At 41.1% G+C, this 15,597-nt stretch overlaps 1 protein-coding gene across 3 annotated transcripts in view; it reads right to left on the bottom strand.

Moving 5' to 3' along the window:
* Positions 1-14,877, bottom strand: part of ATP2C1 (ATPase secretory pathway Ca2+ transporting 1) — a 49,839-nt gene extending 34,962 nt beyond the window's left edge. Inside the window, exon 1 of one of the 3 annotated variants that reach the window (XM_038173800.2) lies at positions 14,745-14,877. Coding sequence is in view for 1 of the 3 variants with exons in the window: in XM_072033427.1 (XP_071889528.1) it covers positions 14,265-14,270 (6 nt within the window). In the remaining 2 variants the exon portion in view is untranslated. Of the gene's footprint in view, positions 1-14,186; positions 14,406-14,744 lie in introns of those variants that run through there. The other 2 variants (XM_072033427.1, XM_027451140.3) reach the window with 2 other exon arrangements.
* Positions 14,878-15,597: the final 720 nt, after the last annotated feature.

Below are 15,597 nucleotides of genomic sequence, written 5' to 3' on the forward strand. Positions count from 1 at the left end.
TCTAGAGACTAAGGTGAAACTCAGGGCAATGTGCAGTGTGTGTTTGAGCTCTTGGGAGGAGGGCATGGCAGGCTAAAGACCTGTTCAGTGCCCCCAAATGAGGGAATCCCTTGGACTTGACCCAGCCTTGTGCAGCTTGAAGCCAGCAGGATTGTGCAGCTGGGAGGGCATCAGCAAGAGACCAAGAAGCAAAGCTCAGCTATGCTCTGTCACATCTCAACTGTAATACCTCATTCTGCTGAAAGAGTTTTGGTTTGCTCTTTTCTTTGCTATCCTTTCTAGGATGCATTTAAGCAAAAACCACAACTGGAAAGCCTGCAGCCAGATTTTTAGTGCTACAAAATCTGTCCAAAATATCCTTCAGTAGTAGGTACTTACTGAAATCTTACGTATGTACACTGATGTAGGTCTTCATTAAAAATGATGGTGATACACATTATTATACTGCATAATATGTATTTGCAAAAATGTTTCAGACATGGCTCAAAATATCATGCTTTTTCTTTTCCAACACTTGATATGTATTTATAGTACGTTAAAAAAACCTTACTAACTGCTTTTGACATCAGAAAAAAAAATCGGAATGTAATTCTATTCCTAACAATGGGTCTCTATATGAGTCATAAAGACACCAAAATTCAATGCTTACCAAAAACAAGAAACCCAACAAATGGTAACAAACCCTTGCAGCAGCAAGGTTTCACTACTCTGCACCAGATTGGCAAACATTTGCCCTGCAGCCTAAGGCTTCTCAGATCCCTCTTCAAAGCAGAACCACATTAGAGCAACATAAGCTGGCCGTAACTGCAGCAGGAAAAAAGGTGTTTCAGTTCAGAAGAATATGGGCATTACAACTCTCAGCCTTAAAAGAAAAAAAAAAAAAAAAAATATATATATATATATATACATACACACACACACACTCTTTGGCATACATGTTCAGCTCACTAAGTAAAACTTCATCATGGGAAGAGATGCAACATCACAGCCATTCAGTCTTCCATGCAGACATGCAGCTTTGGTTAGGTGTGACACTGCTTTGAGCAGTGTCCATGAAGCACTTTATGCTCACAAGAGTCCTAGAAAGAAACACGTGCATTCAAATCTGCCTTGCAGAACCTTCAGTATGTATCGTGCCTATTTGGGGGCTACAAATACAGACGAACTCCCCTATTCTGCTATTAAAAACACACACAGTTAAAGCTGCTAAGCCTCTGCACATGAACCAACATTAAGTTTAAACAATTCAATTCTCAGGAAATTGCCATTGGAAATTGTGACTTTTCATACTTTAAAGTTTACAGTCAATTTCCTTTGGATTTTAACCTTCCTGCTGTTTCAGTTTTCTTGGCTCACACACTTCCTTAAACCAAACATTTACCAAGAATTTTGCCACGATCTCCCCTCTTTGATACAACACTACTGAAGAACTCATGTTCTTTTCTTTACAGTTTCCTCTCCTAAGTGCTAGCTTTTGATTTTCATTGAATGTAATGCCATGAACATAGTATCTAGTTACCGAACGCCAGAATTTAGAGCTGGAAACAATTAAGCCTAAATGCTATTTCAAAACAAATCCACAAACACACACTTTTGTCGAAGATCACTCAACAAAAACACTGAGCAACCACACTTTCCCAGTAAGACTAGGCAGAAAATAACTAACAGCCATTACAAATTTTAGTGCTGAGATTTTTTTTTGCTCTGTAGCAAGTATTGTGGCTGGTAGACTCAAATACCAGCTCCGAAAAAGGGACACACCTCATCATGTCCCTAGTATTAGGGAATCGATTGGGATGGCAGAATGTCTAGTAACAAGCTCTTTAAAGATATCTTAAAAAGTTAAGTATCCTTAAACACATATGTTAAAATACAGGGGTTTCATCCAAATTAACCTTCGGTAGAACAGTAGAATTGTGCTAACAGAGCCTATTTTTACAACATTTTTGTGACAGGCTCAAAAAGCCTCTGATTTTAAATGTGCGTTGCATTCAAAACATCTCCCACTCCTAGGGAGAACATTGTAGAACCTTTAGGCCATGAAAAAAAAAATCTACAGAGAAAATTTGGTAAAGGATTAGCAAAACAAAGGCTCAGAGTCTTTTTATAGCCAGCTCTTTTCTCTAGGACAAAATTACTTATGATAAGACAGTTCTGGATGGATCCCTCATCTCACTTCTCAAAAAACTCTACAATCTCTGGGTAGATTAAACTACAATTACAGTTCAGAAAATAACGATATATCCAACACTTTGCCACCAATTAAATTCAATTACTTAGCCAATGAGAAACCGATCACTGTTCCCTTCAATGGAGTGGGTTACATTGACAGATTTAAGTCAAAAAAAAGTTGGAAAAAGCACTTGCCATCTGCTGGGACATAATAACCACATTCAAACAAGTATTTTTGCCTTTACTTGAAAAGAAAGCTTTCTTATTTAGCAGTGTCAGCAAGTACTCAATAGTCCTTTGCACTGGTGCCCAGACCTGCAGGCTGGATGCCTGTGCTTCTGCAACACCTGTTAGCACATCCAACAGCAGCTTACCCTAAAAACCACAGCCTTCTATATTACAGGGGTCAGCCCACCACATACAGTAAGATCTCTTCCCATCCTATGATGTAATTCGTGTTCAAACATCCAGCAGTTGGTATCTTAAAACACTTCAGAACTTTTTGCCATTGCAGGCAAAGTTTTCATACGGATAATAGGGCTAAAAAATGACACTGGCCTATTCTTTTATATCAGTTAGACAGCATATAGGTGAAGTTTTTGGAGCAATGATTACAGCTTTCCCTTCCCCATTCACAGCTAAACCTACCAGGGAACAAAGAAGCAGAATATAAGCTAGTAAAAAAAAAAAAAAAAAAAAAAAAAGCAGCTGCCACAGGAGGGACATTTCCTGGAGCACTTCCAACATACACACCACCATTTCTATGGCAAGAAACACACATCAATCTTGTGACCACAGAACTGTGACTAAAGCATGTTTATCAAAACTAACGCAAGTTAATCTGGAAGGTTTACATTACTGGAAATTCAGAGTTCCTTCCTGTTTGCTCCAAAGGGAAACCTGTAATTTGTCTGACCAGTTAACAGTAGCACGAAGAAATTCTTCCTCCTCAGACGCTACCACGATTCTGCCTACCTTCTTTCTACCTCCACTTATTGTCAAGTGCCAACATCCTACCTCCATCACTCGGTGGAGCAGCTTAGCAGGAACAGTCCATTACCAATCAGCAGGGCTCACTGACAACGAGATACTTCTTTAAAAAAAAAGGTAAAAGGGAAATTTTAGCTCTAGATGCTCAGGGAATGTAAACGGCAGGACCTACATTAACTGCGAGCAATCTAAAAAAATTTGTAGAGCACTCTCACAACAAAATCTATTTTGAGATAATCTTGTGACCAAAACACTTTAGCTAATTAGCTAATACAAAGTCCTTCAAATGTTATACGCAGTTACTTAATTGACCTACAAATACGAAATGCAAAGGAGATATAAAAGCGAAACTACTCAGAACCGAGAAAATGAAAGAAAAACAAAACCAAGATGTTTATAAAACAAAGAAAACCTAGCTGTGGTAATTAGAAAGAAATGATGATTCTTTCTTTGAAACCTTCTGTCAGAAACACAACAGAAAGGAATGCATCTGGATTTGGGGACTCTTCTCTTGGAAAGGACAGTTTAGGATACCCCATGAGAAGTCTCTCTGGCAAATGGCAGGTTGAGACAACCAGTTCCTGGGAAGCCTGCAGTACAACCAGAAATGGAAGAAGATGACTGGAAGCACTGGCTCAACACACCTTCCAGTATTTGCCTGTGAACCATACCTATCACCTCCTTCTGAGTCTTCCTATCCGTCTGAACAGCTCATTCACTCAGCCTGCACCTATCCAATCAGTGTTGTCTTTTCCACTTGAAACATTACGTGCACCAGATCAGGAACTGCAGCTGTATTGCCAAAATAAGGGCATTACAGCATGTTGTCCAACAGACTCTCTAAAGCTCAATTCACATTCCAGGCCTGAATGCTATTAGCTGCATTTGTATTGCAAGCGAAACCCCATACGAGTACTAATGACCTGAGAGCAGACAAGTTCTGCAGTGTGCCGTGCCCTGACCAAAGGGCCATCCAAAACCACATCACCTCAGGGCTCCAGCATCAGAAAGGATATATGATTTTACACCATAGTATCACCTTTTCTGGGTTTTATGTCAAATGTTTGTGCTGTTCTTATTGGGATGCAGAAAGAGTCAGCACTTCAGTGTACACTGTTCCTCCTTGCCCACCGTGCATCATTAATCAGCTTCTATTTTTGATTTACCTTTCCCCCCCCACTGAAAAAAAAAATAGTAAATGTTTAACAATATAATAAGAAAGTGTTTCATTGAACACTGAAAACGAGAAACATCCGTTTTCCTGAATATTCTATATGATCAAATTGTAAGTGATATAACCCCAAAAGTTTGGAAAGCTCAGATTCGGGTAAGCATGTTCTCCAGGTAAGTACAATTCAGAGCCAGGTGCAGAGGATGACGATGACAAGTAGATCGGTACTGTGACAAAGAGCAGAATTCAGGGTCTAAATCACCTGGTGGAACTGAGCGTCAGGAACAGAAGCAGCTTTATGTAGACGTCTGTGCCCATGATAACATAATAAAATAAGTGCTCACCTCTTTTGCAGTCTGGCCCCCTGAAAGCTCACAGGGCTAGAGAACAACTCGCTACCAATGAGCACAGAGGCACGAGTCTCCGTGTGCGTGGATAGAGACTTTGGAAACAATTCCTGCTAGGCAAAGACTCCTGGCTGCGAAACATACCATTAAGGACAAACATACCACCCAGAATGGACATACTCTTCTGTCAGTTCCACCAGGTACAAAGTATTCATGCAATGTCTTCTCCTGCTCATTAGCACACAGTACCTAGAGGTTTTGGAGATTCAGATCTCTGACCATCTTTTAGCCACCTTCGAACTCAGTTTAAATGAGTCACTGCTCAGTATCACAACTGTGATATCACAGAGCCATTTTCTAGTAATGACCTTAAAAATGTTTCACTAAATGTTTCTACAGTCTTCGCCTCCGCAATTTTTCTGGAAGCCAAGGTGCTCCTGCAGCCTCAAAAGTGGCCCCAGTCACAGAACCATGGCCAAGTGACAGCAAGACACAGCAAAAACCCAGGTTAAAAAAAAAAAAAAACGAACATTAGGTATGCTCAATAGTAAGTCCAAGACCAACTACATGCCAAGAAGCAAAAACCTCAGGTGCATATAGCAGGACTCCAGAATGGGAGGCTGGGCACAGAGGAGCACGTTCAGAGTCCTCAGACTGCTTTGGAACAAGCAATATCGAGTGTGGTCGTGACTATGATGCAACTCCTGCTGTGAAATTCCTCCAGATCTTAGCAGGAATCAAGTCTCCAGAGGAATTCAGCAGTTGTACTGATGTAAGAAGCAGGTAGAAATAGCTGAGCATGGTAGATACAGATTTAATAAATAATTAGGAATTGGTAAATAAAGCTCAGGAACCATACATGCAGACAAACTACAAGCATACCTTGATGAAGTAAATATAATTTGCAGTGCCTTGTTCTTGTCTTTTAAAACTAATTTATCTGTATTTTAATTACGTGGACAAAATTGGAAGTTATATTCAGGGAGGCTTCATCTATGCAGACTGCACTGACACAGCTGGTTGTACCTCGTGTATGGTAGAGTCATGGAGACCAGTATTTTCCTGTATTCTCAATTAGCAATTTCTCTAATAAGGACTCAGAAACCTGTAAATTTAGAGATGAAAACTACTCAAATAACCGTGACTAATCAAGAACCCCTATAATGGAAGCAGACATGGGCAAGAGCAATATGCCCATGAAGCTCAGGAAATAATGTAGGGTGTGACTGACCACAGCTCTTACAAAGAAAGCTGACTTTATCAAAAACAAAGAGGTGACAGGAAAGTGGTCTTTGTTTTAGATAAAGGGCTGCACCAACTGAGTGGATCAACTGCCTATATCACAGTTGAGTCGATCAACTGGCAGCACGTTTCTACCTTAGCTTGTTAAAAGCTTGAATATCTCCCTGAGTCAACATGGCATGCATGGGGTGGCAGGGGACAGGGGACATAAGTGGCCCAGCCCAACAAGGAGTATGACAATTGACCTAACAAAAAATCTCTAAGAAAGAAATGGGCTTGAGATGGTTTTAACACACAATCATTCCTTCTGAGTGACTGGGGATGCCCAACATGGTGATGGTGAGCATACCACAAGGCCAGGAAGGGCAATCACACTGGTATTGTGATTTAATTGTGTATTGTAATTGCAACTTACATTTGTGCTGTGTTTTCCGTATATTTTGTATCACTGCTAAAACAGAAATCCTACGTAACCTCAAATACCTTCAAATTCGTACATTTAATACAAAAAAAAGACACCACCCACACATGGAAAATCTAAAAGAACCTGGTCAGAATATTGGGCTCAAATACCTCTGCTGGAAATAGTGCTGCTTTCGAAGAGCAACAAGTGCATTGCAGTGCTCCTTCAGCACACAAATAATCACGACCAATTGGCAAAACATGTATTTCACTCACCCCTGCAAAAAGCTTTCCCTTCTCACCTCCAAAAGGTTGAAGTCTGCAGACTAATGAGCCACTTGTTTTCCACCAGGCACTGTTTGCTCAGGATAGGAAATATTTTTTGAAGGCTTTGAAGTTGCTGTGTACTATATTCATTTGAGTGGAATCTTTTCTGAAAGTGTGACAATTTTTCACTTCTGGGGAAACAGCTGTAGCAGCCCTGTATTCCAACACTCTGAAAAAAAATTGCTCCTATTCAACAGTATTTAGTTTAAACATTTTACCAGGAGTCCCCACATCAAAGGAAGTGCACACAGAAAAGTTCTGTCTCTAAAAAGGCCAGAAGGAAAGCAAGATACTAATTTATATTAACGAGTTCTTGCAGAGCAGATTTCTGTCCTGGGAGACCACGTGTTTTCAAGCCCCTTGCTATTGTGTGTTATTTCATATGACTTCACGGATAGAGGGCAATATTCGACCTGGCACTGAGACCACCCAATAACCAAAGAAATATAAATACCCAAATTAGGAGAACAACCTGCTAGGCAGCCCCAGGAGCCTGACAAAGCCTGTGCTGTAGTTGAATGCAATTTCAGTGGTGCTTAGGACCGTTGCTGAGGCCAAGACCCAGCCATAACAGCAGAACTGTACTTCTTGGTACACGACGCCTCTAATTCGGACCAACTAAGCAACAGAAAACTGAATACCAACACTAAATCAAGGTCTGCCTAATTTTAAAAGCTGTAAAATGTTTAAGACCTCTCTATCCCTTACCCCATCTGCTTCAGGCAATATAATGAATACTAAGATGGCCCATTTAATATCCAACTGATTAACTCTACAGAAGTCTATAAAAGCTCAAGAACTATTTTTAAGTACCAAAACCACTAAAAATTTCGAAGAAACATTTAAGTACTAAAAATACCTTCTCCAAAAGCACTTCCCCAAGAAATACATCTCCCCAGCCTCAAGTGCATTTTATTCTCAGGATGTTTCACAATGTCTTCTTTTATTTAAATACAGAAGGGAAAGTAGGGCATTTAGTTTGACTGAGGATATCGGCACAACAGCTCAGAAAGCTCAGCAATTTTCTGTAATTGTAGTATATGCTCCATGTGGTTATCTTGCAAGACCTGTGAATGACAACTGCCTGCTCTCTAGCTAGAGAAAATATTTCACAAAAGTACCAGCACCTTAACCTGACTGCAATGCTGTTGATTCATTTGTGAGCAGTGGCAAGAAACATTCAGACTGAACCCCCAACAGCACCTCTGTCCAAACCACCTTACTTTCCTTTAGTGCATTCAAATCTTTAAAGAATGCCAAATACTCAAACCGTGAATTCGATCACTGTAAGAGATTTACCATTTGGAACATTTCTGTATACACTGGATGTGCTACAATGAATGTAAAGTCTGGTTGCTCAAATCATCGAGCTGCCACCAGAATTACCAAGATCGCATTGACTACTCGTGTATTTGGTGAAAACCCTTAACTTGAATTCTTCCCGTTTGAAAAACTCTTTGCACACTGGAAAGATCTGCTTGAACGTTTCATATGTTTTTCATTACTTATTAATCAGAAGAACAAAAACTACAGTCTCCCAAGGATTCTCTGCAATGCATCAAAACAACACTTGTGCCTTGATGAAAGCAAAGTTTGTGTAATGGCACTTGGTCAGTTCAGAAACTCATCACCCAAGCAGGAGAGCACAGATGGCCGTATCTCACTTGACTCCAAACAGCATATGCCTCTGCTTCAATCCCGATTCACACGAGGCATTTTAGAAATTCAAGGCCAAAAGACTTTGGGTAGAAATACCAGTCATTAATCTTGCCAGAGTTGCTAACTTCCTAGAAGAGAAAATTTAAGCTTAGAAATAAGATCGTGTGGCTCCTCTCCAATATCCTGCTTCTATCTCCTAGCACTGAAATGCTGAGCTTCCCAAAATGAAGGATGGCACTTCGACAACAACTAATAAAGGATTTTAGCACCCCATGAGATACTACCAACATACCCATGATATGTGGGGATGTAGTTGCCATATAATTTTAATTAAACAAAAACTCGAAATGTGTTCTCCACTTTATATCTTAAATTTGTTTAAAACAATGAATGAAACTTCAGGACCTAATTGTTGATTATCTCCCTGGCAGCTATGCAGTTACTTCATAATGTGACAAAACAGAATTGTAATAAAGAAGCCAAAACATAATCCTAAGCTCATTGTTTGAAAGAGTTCTCAGGACCAAGCTGGTGTCAATGCCTTTTAAAATGCACACATAACTCACTGCATAATTACTCTACTTATGATAATAAGGTTTCTTATAATTAGCATCAAGAAAACAGCAATGCTATATTCACCAAGTTCTTTCTGGTGAATTATGTATGCGGGAAAAAAGTTCTGCAGAAAATTTATGGCTTAAAAATATTTTAAAAGCCTTTATAAAGCAGATTCTGTAGCCTGCATCTGCTAACCCATTATCCATCTTATCCCTCCTAATTACTTAGAGCGTTTGCAAAACAAATAACTAGAAACAGATGCTTGTCCCAAATTTATACCTTGACTATTGTTTTCTATTTTCCTTCTCTTCTCTGCACTGCACCTTCATCATTCCTTCTAGCTGCTAGAAACCATGGTGTATATGTCAACTGTATCACCCGGTGTCAATAAGTTATGACCTGAACTTTTTCAACAACTCAAAAGCAGGTCTTGAAAAAAAAAAAACAAATCTACTTATCTTTGACTTATTCCAATCTTCCAAAATCCCACTGTGGTCTATGGATGAACATAAGTTATATTTATATTAAACTGATGAGTTCATTACTTTTTTTTCCCCCCTTCTAAAATCACCATCATCCCTTTCCAAGTGCATTGCAGTACGTGCCCCATTTTTTAAACAGTGGGCAGTGCTAATGTCAGCATGTCTCAGTCTTACACACCAGAGCTATGACTATGGGAAGGACTGAGTTGATCCACTGGTCTGCCAAAAGGTGGATGGAGGTCTCACTCCTTTGTCCCTCGTGGAGGTTCACATGCTGACCATTCCTGACATAACTGGACCCTCCACGAGGCCGTTCAACCTCCTATTTCAGCAGAAAGCTGCCCAGCATGGGGCTATGGCAAAAGAAGTACTGGGCAAGCCTTCTGCCAAGTTAGCAAGCCAGGCAAGCCCAACAACCATGACAGCCAGCACAGCACATGCTGCAGGAGCACAGCTGTGAGCAGGATCTTCTCTCAGCAGTAACGAGACCGTATCATGCAGTCCTGTGGAACTGCATCCCAAGATAGCCACTCACTTGTCAGACTGTTCACCAAAAAATAGCAAGTGGAAATGCTTGCTCCTCTGTTGTTAAGTTAGGTACACTGAGAACTGTCTGAATTTTCGCTACGCTACTGTTTTTATGACTCACTAAGAGATTATACCATAGACTCCCCACATAAAGGAGCTCCGAAGCAAACAAAATAACTAAACATACGTCCTGTGGCATCCAAACTCAAGCAGATCCCATGTTAAACCATTTCTACACTACTATAGGTTAGTACTTCTGGTTTATCTGTATGGAAAAAAAAAATACAGGAAGGAAAAGACTATAAACTATGTAACGAACCATCAGCCAACTACACAGCACTCAGAGCTGACATTGACTGAGCAATTGAAAAGGAAAATCTATATTTCTAACGCAAAACACGTGCTTTGTTAATTTAGCAGGGCTATAACTAAAACAACTCATAACAAATGTGAAATTATCAACTAGGATTGGTCTTCGGTGAAGATCCAAACACCATGGTTTAAAAAAAAGAAAGGCAAAAACCTCTTCTCTCACTTTATGCTCCAAGTCAAGCAGGAGAGATGTCACTGTTATGGCAACATAAATGTAAAGTATTGGGTTCTAATTTTTGCATGGCAAGGCACAGATGGTAACCAAACAGCAATCAATGAACATCAAAATTCTTGTCTCACCTTTTAGTTAAGAAATCATCTACATATCAAAAGACATGTGAACTGCTGTGATAACACCACGTCCATTTCAGAATTTCTAACGCTTTCCACCAGAAATTTCATTCTCATTATTTTGGATATCACTTTCAAGAATAATTAACGATGCTCCTCTGGAACAACGTAAATAGTTTTCAAGTCACTGCTGCTACAGACACTCTGCCCCCTTTCTCCTCAGTTGCACATGCGCGTACTCCGCCCTGTCACCAGTCCTTACAAGTGCCTAGCCCATGGTGAGCTAGTCCAGGATGCTACCACCTCGCTGCCCCTAAAAACCATTCACTGATCTTAAATCTGTTCGCCTTCCAACAAAGCTTATTTTCCTCATTTAAGGAACACACGTGAAATTAATTAGGAACACCAACTGCACTTCAAGCACACAATAAAAACAGAAACGACGCATTTGTCATCTCAGCATGATGCGACAAACTAAAGCACATTTTTCAGAGAAAAGAAATGCATTGACTTATCTCAGGATTCATCCAGTTATTAAAACTATCTTGAAACTACCACTGAGAGACTCTAGGTTGAAATTAACAGTCTGTGAAGATCAGCTGAAATTAACCAGGGCTCGAAACAATGATTTTGGAATCGCGATGGTTTTATTACTTACAGCGAGCCTGGTCTGAATTGGTGTGCCAATGTTCTACATGACTTTGGGAAAATCTACAGGTGGGAAAGTGCTATCCTGACCTCTTCTGCTAGGCACACAGTGATCTGAGAACAAATGCTGCAGAAGGCCTTGGTAACAAAACAGTGCTCTTATTTAACAATTTGTATTTGTAACCACAGCCTGACCTGAGAGCAAAAGGGCTCAGAGTTGATGTAACATAACCTGTACCTTTTTTTTTTTTTAAACTAAAGCGCAGTCTTCTACAAGACAATCCTCACTGGGACAAAGAACTTGCCACAATCTGAAAAATAGCGATAAAAGAAAAAAAGTCTGACTACAATCATAGAAAATTACTTAAAACAGACAAAACATGTCAATGGGGAGATCCAAAAAATCATAATGCCTACTTTGCGCTCACGTTTATTTTCTCTAAACATCTGCAAGTTCTCTCAACTGCCCACAATCAAAAAAAAAAAAAAAAGCTCCACTTATCAGAAGTCACAAAATTCTATCTTTCCAATACAAACAACACTCCTTTAAGTCACAGTTTTACTGAATAAAGCAAAAACCTTCTTATGACTGGAAATTCACTTCCCAATTACTGTGAGATACATGAATCTGAGAGGAAGTTTAATTAACTAACTCTTCCCAATACAAGAGACAGAAACCACAAAGTCTTGGGACAAAGCATTAGCTAGCTTAGAGCAAACATACTACATGGTTTATGAAAATTGAATTAAGAGACAAAAACATCAGTTTTCCAAAAACACATTATCCCTTCCTAACCTCGAATGTTGCTCCAAATAGAGGAAAAGAAAGAAATCCGCCATTCCTTGCTCAATATCTAAACTAAGGAGACCTTTAAAACACAAACTTGGAAAAAAAATAAACAGAAAGCAAATGTTGTCTTACTGCAATCTTTCTTCTACAGTTCAAACTACCTCCTGCAGAAAATACATTAAGGATCCTCTCAAGAGTGCTGAAAAAAAAATCCAAATGAAATCTGATGGCTGGCTCAAAATGTCAAATGGGTAGAAAAAAAATAGGCTAAAAAATACTAAGAGGACTAATACAGACAGTAGACAGTCATAAATACATATGCCTGTCTGGAAACACAACTGTGAGACAGTGGAGGTGAGGGGAAAGAGCGGAGAGGAAGCCACCCAAATGTTAAGGGAATAAACCCAATCCTTTTATTAGTACTGATTTCTTCCTACCCCCAGGAAACTGCACCATTTTGAAAACATTCAATAAACCATAGCGTTTATTTCTGCCTTTGAAATACATGTCAGATCATCTTTTAAAGTACTTTTCTCCTAGATACAGCCATGTTTTATGTTGCTTCTGTCAAACAAATACACACCTTTTTAAATATAAAATATTTATTCCAAAAGAAAAACAAGAAATGACATCTTTGTACTACGAGTATTCAGAAGAATTAGAATTGGCCAGACTCTACTATATGTAACTTGATTATAAACTACATCAATGATATCATATTTCTTTGGTAATAGAACTAAAAGGCATTAAAAGTCTTCCTGCTCTTTAGGGTTTGGCACACAAACATCAGACATACTTTTACCCTAAGTGTCTTTCTATTTAATGGCATTACATCTGCTTTGCTTTCTCCACCAAGTGCTCCTCATTCAGAAGTCTTTTATTTACAATGCGGTGGCTGAAATAAAAAGGCACTGACACTACTTCTGCCAGCTAACTAAGCTCCCAAAACAGAGATCAATCTGATAGAGACGTCCCCACCTCCACAAAACACACTTCAGAACTTCTATCAGACTAGTTCCCTGCTCTTTATTCCAAATATTTGCTTAGAAGACATGATCAAGAGAGTTAATAAAAAAATCTAATTTCTTTAAATAAAAGAAACTTCTGAAAATCCAGATTGTAACAACCCATATAGCTTCCAACATAGGTTGGATTTCACAATAACCACAACTTCTTAGTCACGGAAGACAACGTATTTCAAAACAGAACAACATCCAACCAGAGAAGCCAATTTAATTAGTCTACCCCACTGGTGCAACCCAGGCCACCAAGACAAGCTATTAAAAAGCACCTCCCTTCACAGAACAGGGGGAATGGGGGAAAAGGAGTTCCTGAGGTTCACATCAACCTATAGCAAAGGAAATACAGCAGCCACTTAAAAAAATGCATATATATTCAAAGGATAACAATGACATAGATTGGGAGAGGGAGATTACATTTCTTACATCTATTTTATATATGTGTATGTATATATATATATAAGCATATGTATGTATATATATGTTTATATACATATGTATATATACACACACTCACATATATACAAATTAGAGACATTTTCAACATCCCCAGTCAACTAAAAAGGGAAATTGTCATGTTCACAGTCACTAATGCAAATTGGCTTTCAAGGTTCCCTGAGCATATCCTGAAACCCAACACAGAAAAAAAGAAATAACTTCCTGGACTACATCATTTGCAAACTAGACAATGAAGAGGAAGCATATTAGAGCAGCTTAGTAAAAATAAATAAACTTCTTGCAATGCATGAAGATTACAATTTAATACCAGATCTTTGAAACGGCAGAACTTCAAACTTCAGAGCTACTTTTTAATTAAAAAAAACGGTAAAGAAGGCAAGGTTAAGTGCTTTTTAAAAAACACAGATCATGCACAGGAATATTTCAACATAAGATGCAATTAATGCTCCTCAATTTGGCCGTGAAAGATTAATTCCAGGGAAATCACAGGCTCAGCAGACGCCAAGCAACTGACATCCTATACAGCCGAGAGGGAGCGTTCGCTAAATCACTCCACAGATGCTCTGAACGTTTTTCAAGGGGGAATAAAACCTGCCTGGCAATCAGCTGGAGGAGCAGCAGTGCAAACAGAGACAAACGAGAGCTCTTTCAGGGGTGAAACCCGGAACAAAATCCCTGCCACAGAGCAAACCCTGCGAACCCCCGGGACGGGAAACCATGCACACGCACCGGTCGGAGTTGTCACCACATTGCATGCAAAATTCCTCTTAGCTCCAATGAAGTCAGTGACTCTGGGGAGACCTTTACCTTCATTTTCCATCGAAATCGTAACGGGGAGGCGAGAGAGTTAACTAAAGTCTTTAGCGACACCAGCAGCGGCGGGGGAGCTGAAAGGTGAAGAGAGAGATGCCCCAAGATCCCAGGCAATCACACTGCTCCCTCTGCCCCCACCTGCAGCAACATCTGCAAGAGAAACCAGCGCTAAAGGAAGGAAAAAAAAAATAATAAAAAATAAAAGCCACTAAGGTAAGGCCCTGCCAGCCCCGAGGCCGCGCTGTGCCGCCCCAGCGCAGGGCGCAGCCGCCGCCGAGGCCGCTCCCCCCGTGCCCACACACACACACACAGGCTGAGGGAGCCGGGGGAGCTAAAAATAGCCCCCAAAAATCCCCGGGGAGGGACGGGGAGCGGCTCCGCGGTGGTGGGCGAGCAGGGAAGGAGCGGGCGGTGGCGGCAGTGTTGGTGGTGGCAGCAGCAGCAGCAGCTTCCCAGCCTCGCCTCACCGCTCACCTCCGGGGCCGGGGGCGGCGCGGCCGCATCCCCGCTCCGCTCACTTCCGCGGGCGGCGGGGCAGGGACGGAGGAAGGAGGGAGGAAGGGAGGGAAGAAGAAGGAGGAGGAGGGAATGGGAGGAGGAGGGAAGGGGAGGGAGGGATGGAGGCAGCGGACGGGGCGGAGCGCGCAGGCGGAAGGGCCGGGGGCGGCCCGGAGGCTGTGGGGAGGGAGCCGCTGAGGCGCCACAACGGCCGCTGCCCGCCCCGAGCCGCGGGGAGCGGAGCTGAAGGGGTTGTCGTGAGGAGAGCGGCGGGGAAATGTGAAACACTAAGCACTGTGACACATTTTTAGACGCTCCCCGTTCCCCTGTCTTCACCAGACCCCAAAATGAGCGTTACTTGAGGCCACGAGTCCGACACAGCGGCAGGGGAAGGCTTTCAGTACCCACCTCCGCTGAGGCAGCTGTATATTTTTGGGCAGCCCGTGTAAAACGGGATGCACGTTGCCACTCAAAACAAAATGCCTTCAGCCCTCCAAGGTCACGAATCTAATCGAGATGTTCTAATTGTAGGCTTGGCACCCGGTCTCCAAAAGCCGCATGACAAGGAGAAGTACTGAGTGTCGCCGACAGCTCGTGATTAACGGCCTGCCGCCTCCCCCTTTGTTTTTTTTTTTTTTTTTTCGAGGCAGCAGAAGAAACCGAAATCAGTCTTTGTCGTTTCATAAAGAGCATTTAACGGAGCGTTGTAATTTTAAGCATTTTAATTAAGGCTCCCAGCACATCATGGCACGCTTCTTGAATCCCTCAGCCAAAGGCGGTCTGCTTCAATAGCGTATTTTCGCTTTTCAAGCTCTTAAAGCTAATTTTT

Source organism: Anas platyrhynchos, chromosome 2 (assembly GCF_047663525.1).
Source record: "Anas platyrhynchos isolate ZD024472 breed Pekin duck chromosome 2, IASCAAS_PekinDuck_T2T, whole genome shotgun sequence".
NCBI classification, from domain to species: Eukaryota; Metazoa; Chordata; class Aves; order Anseriformes; family Anatidae; genus Anas; species Anas platyrhynchos.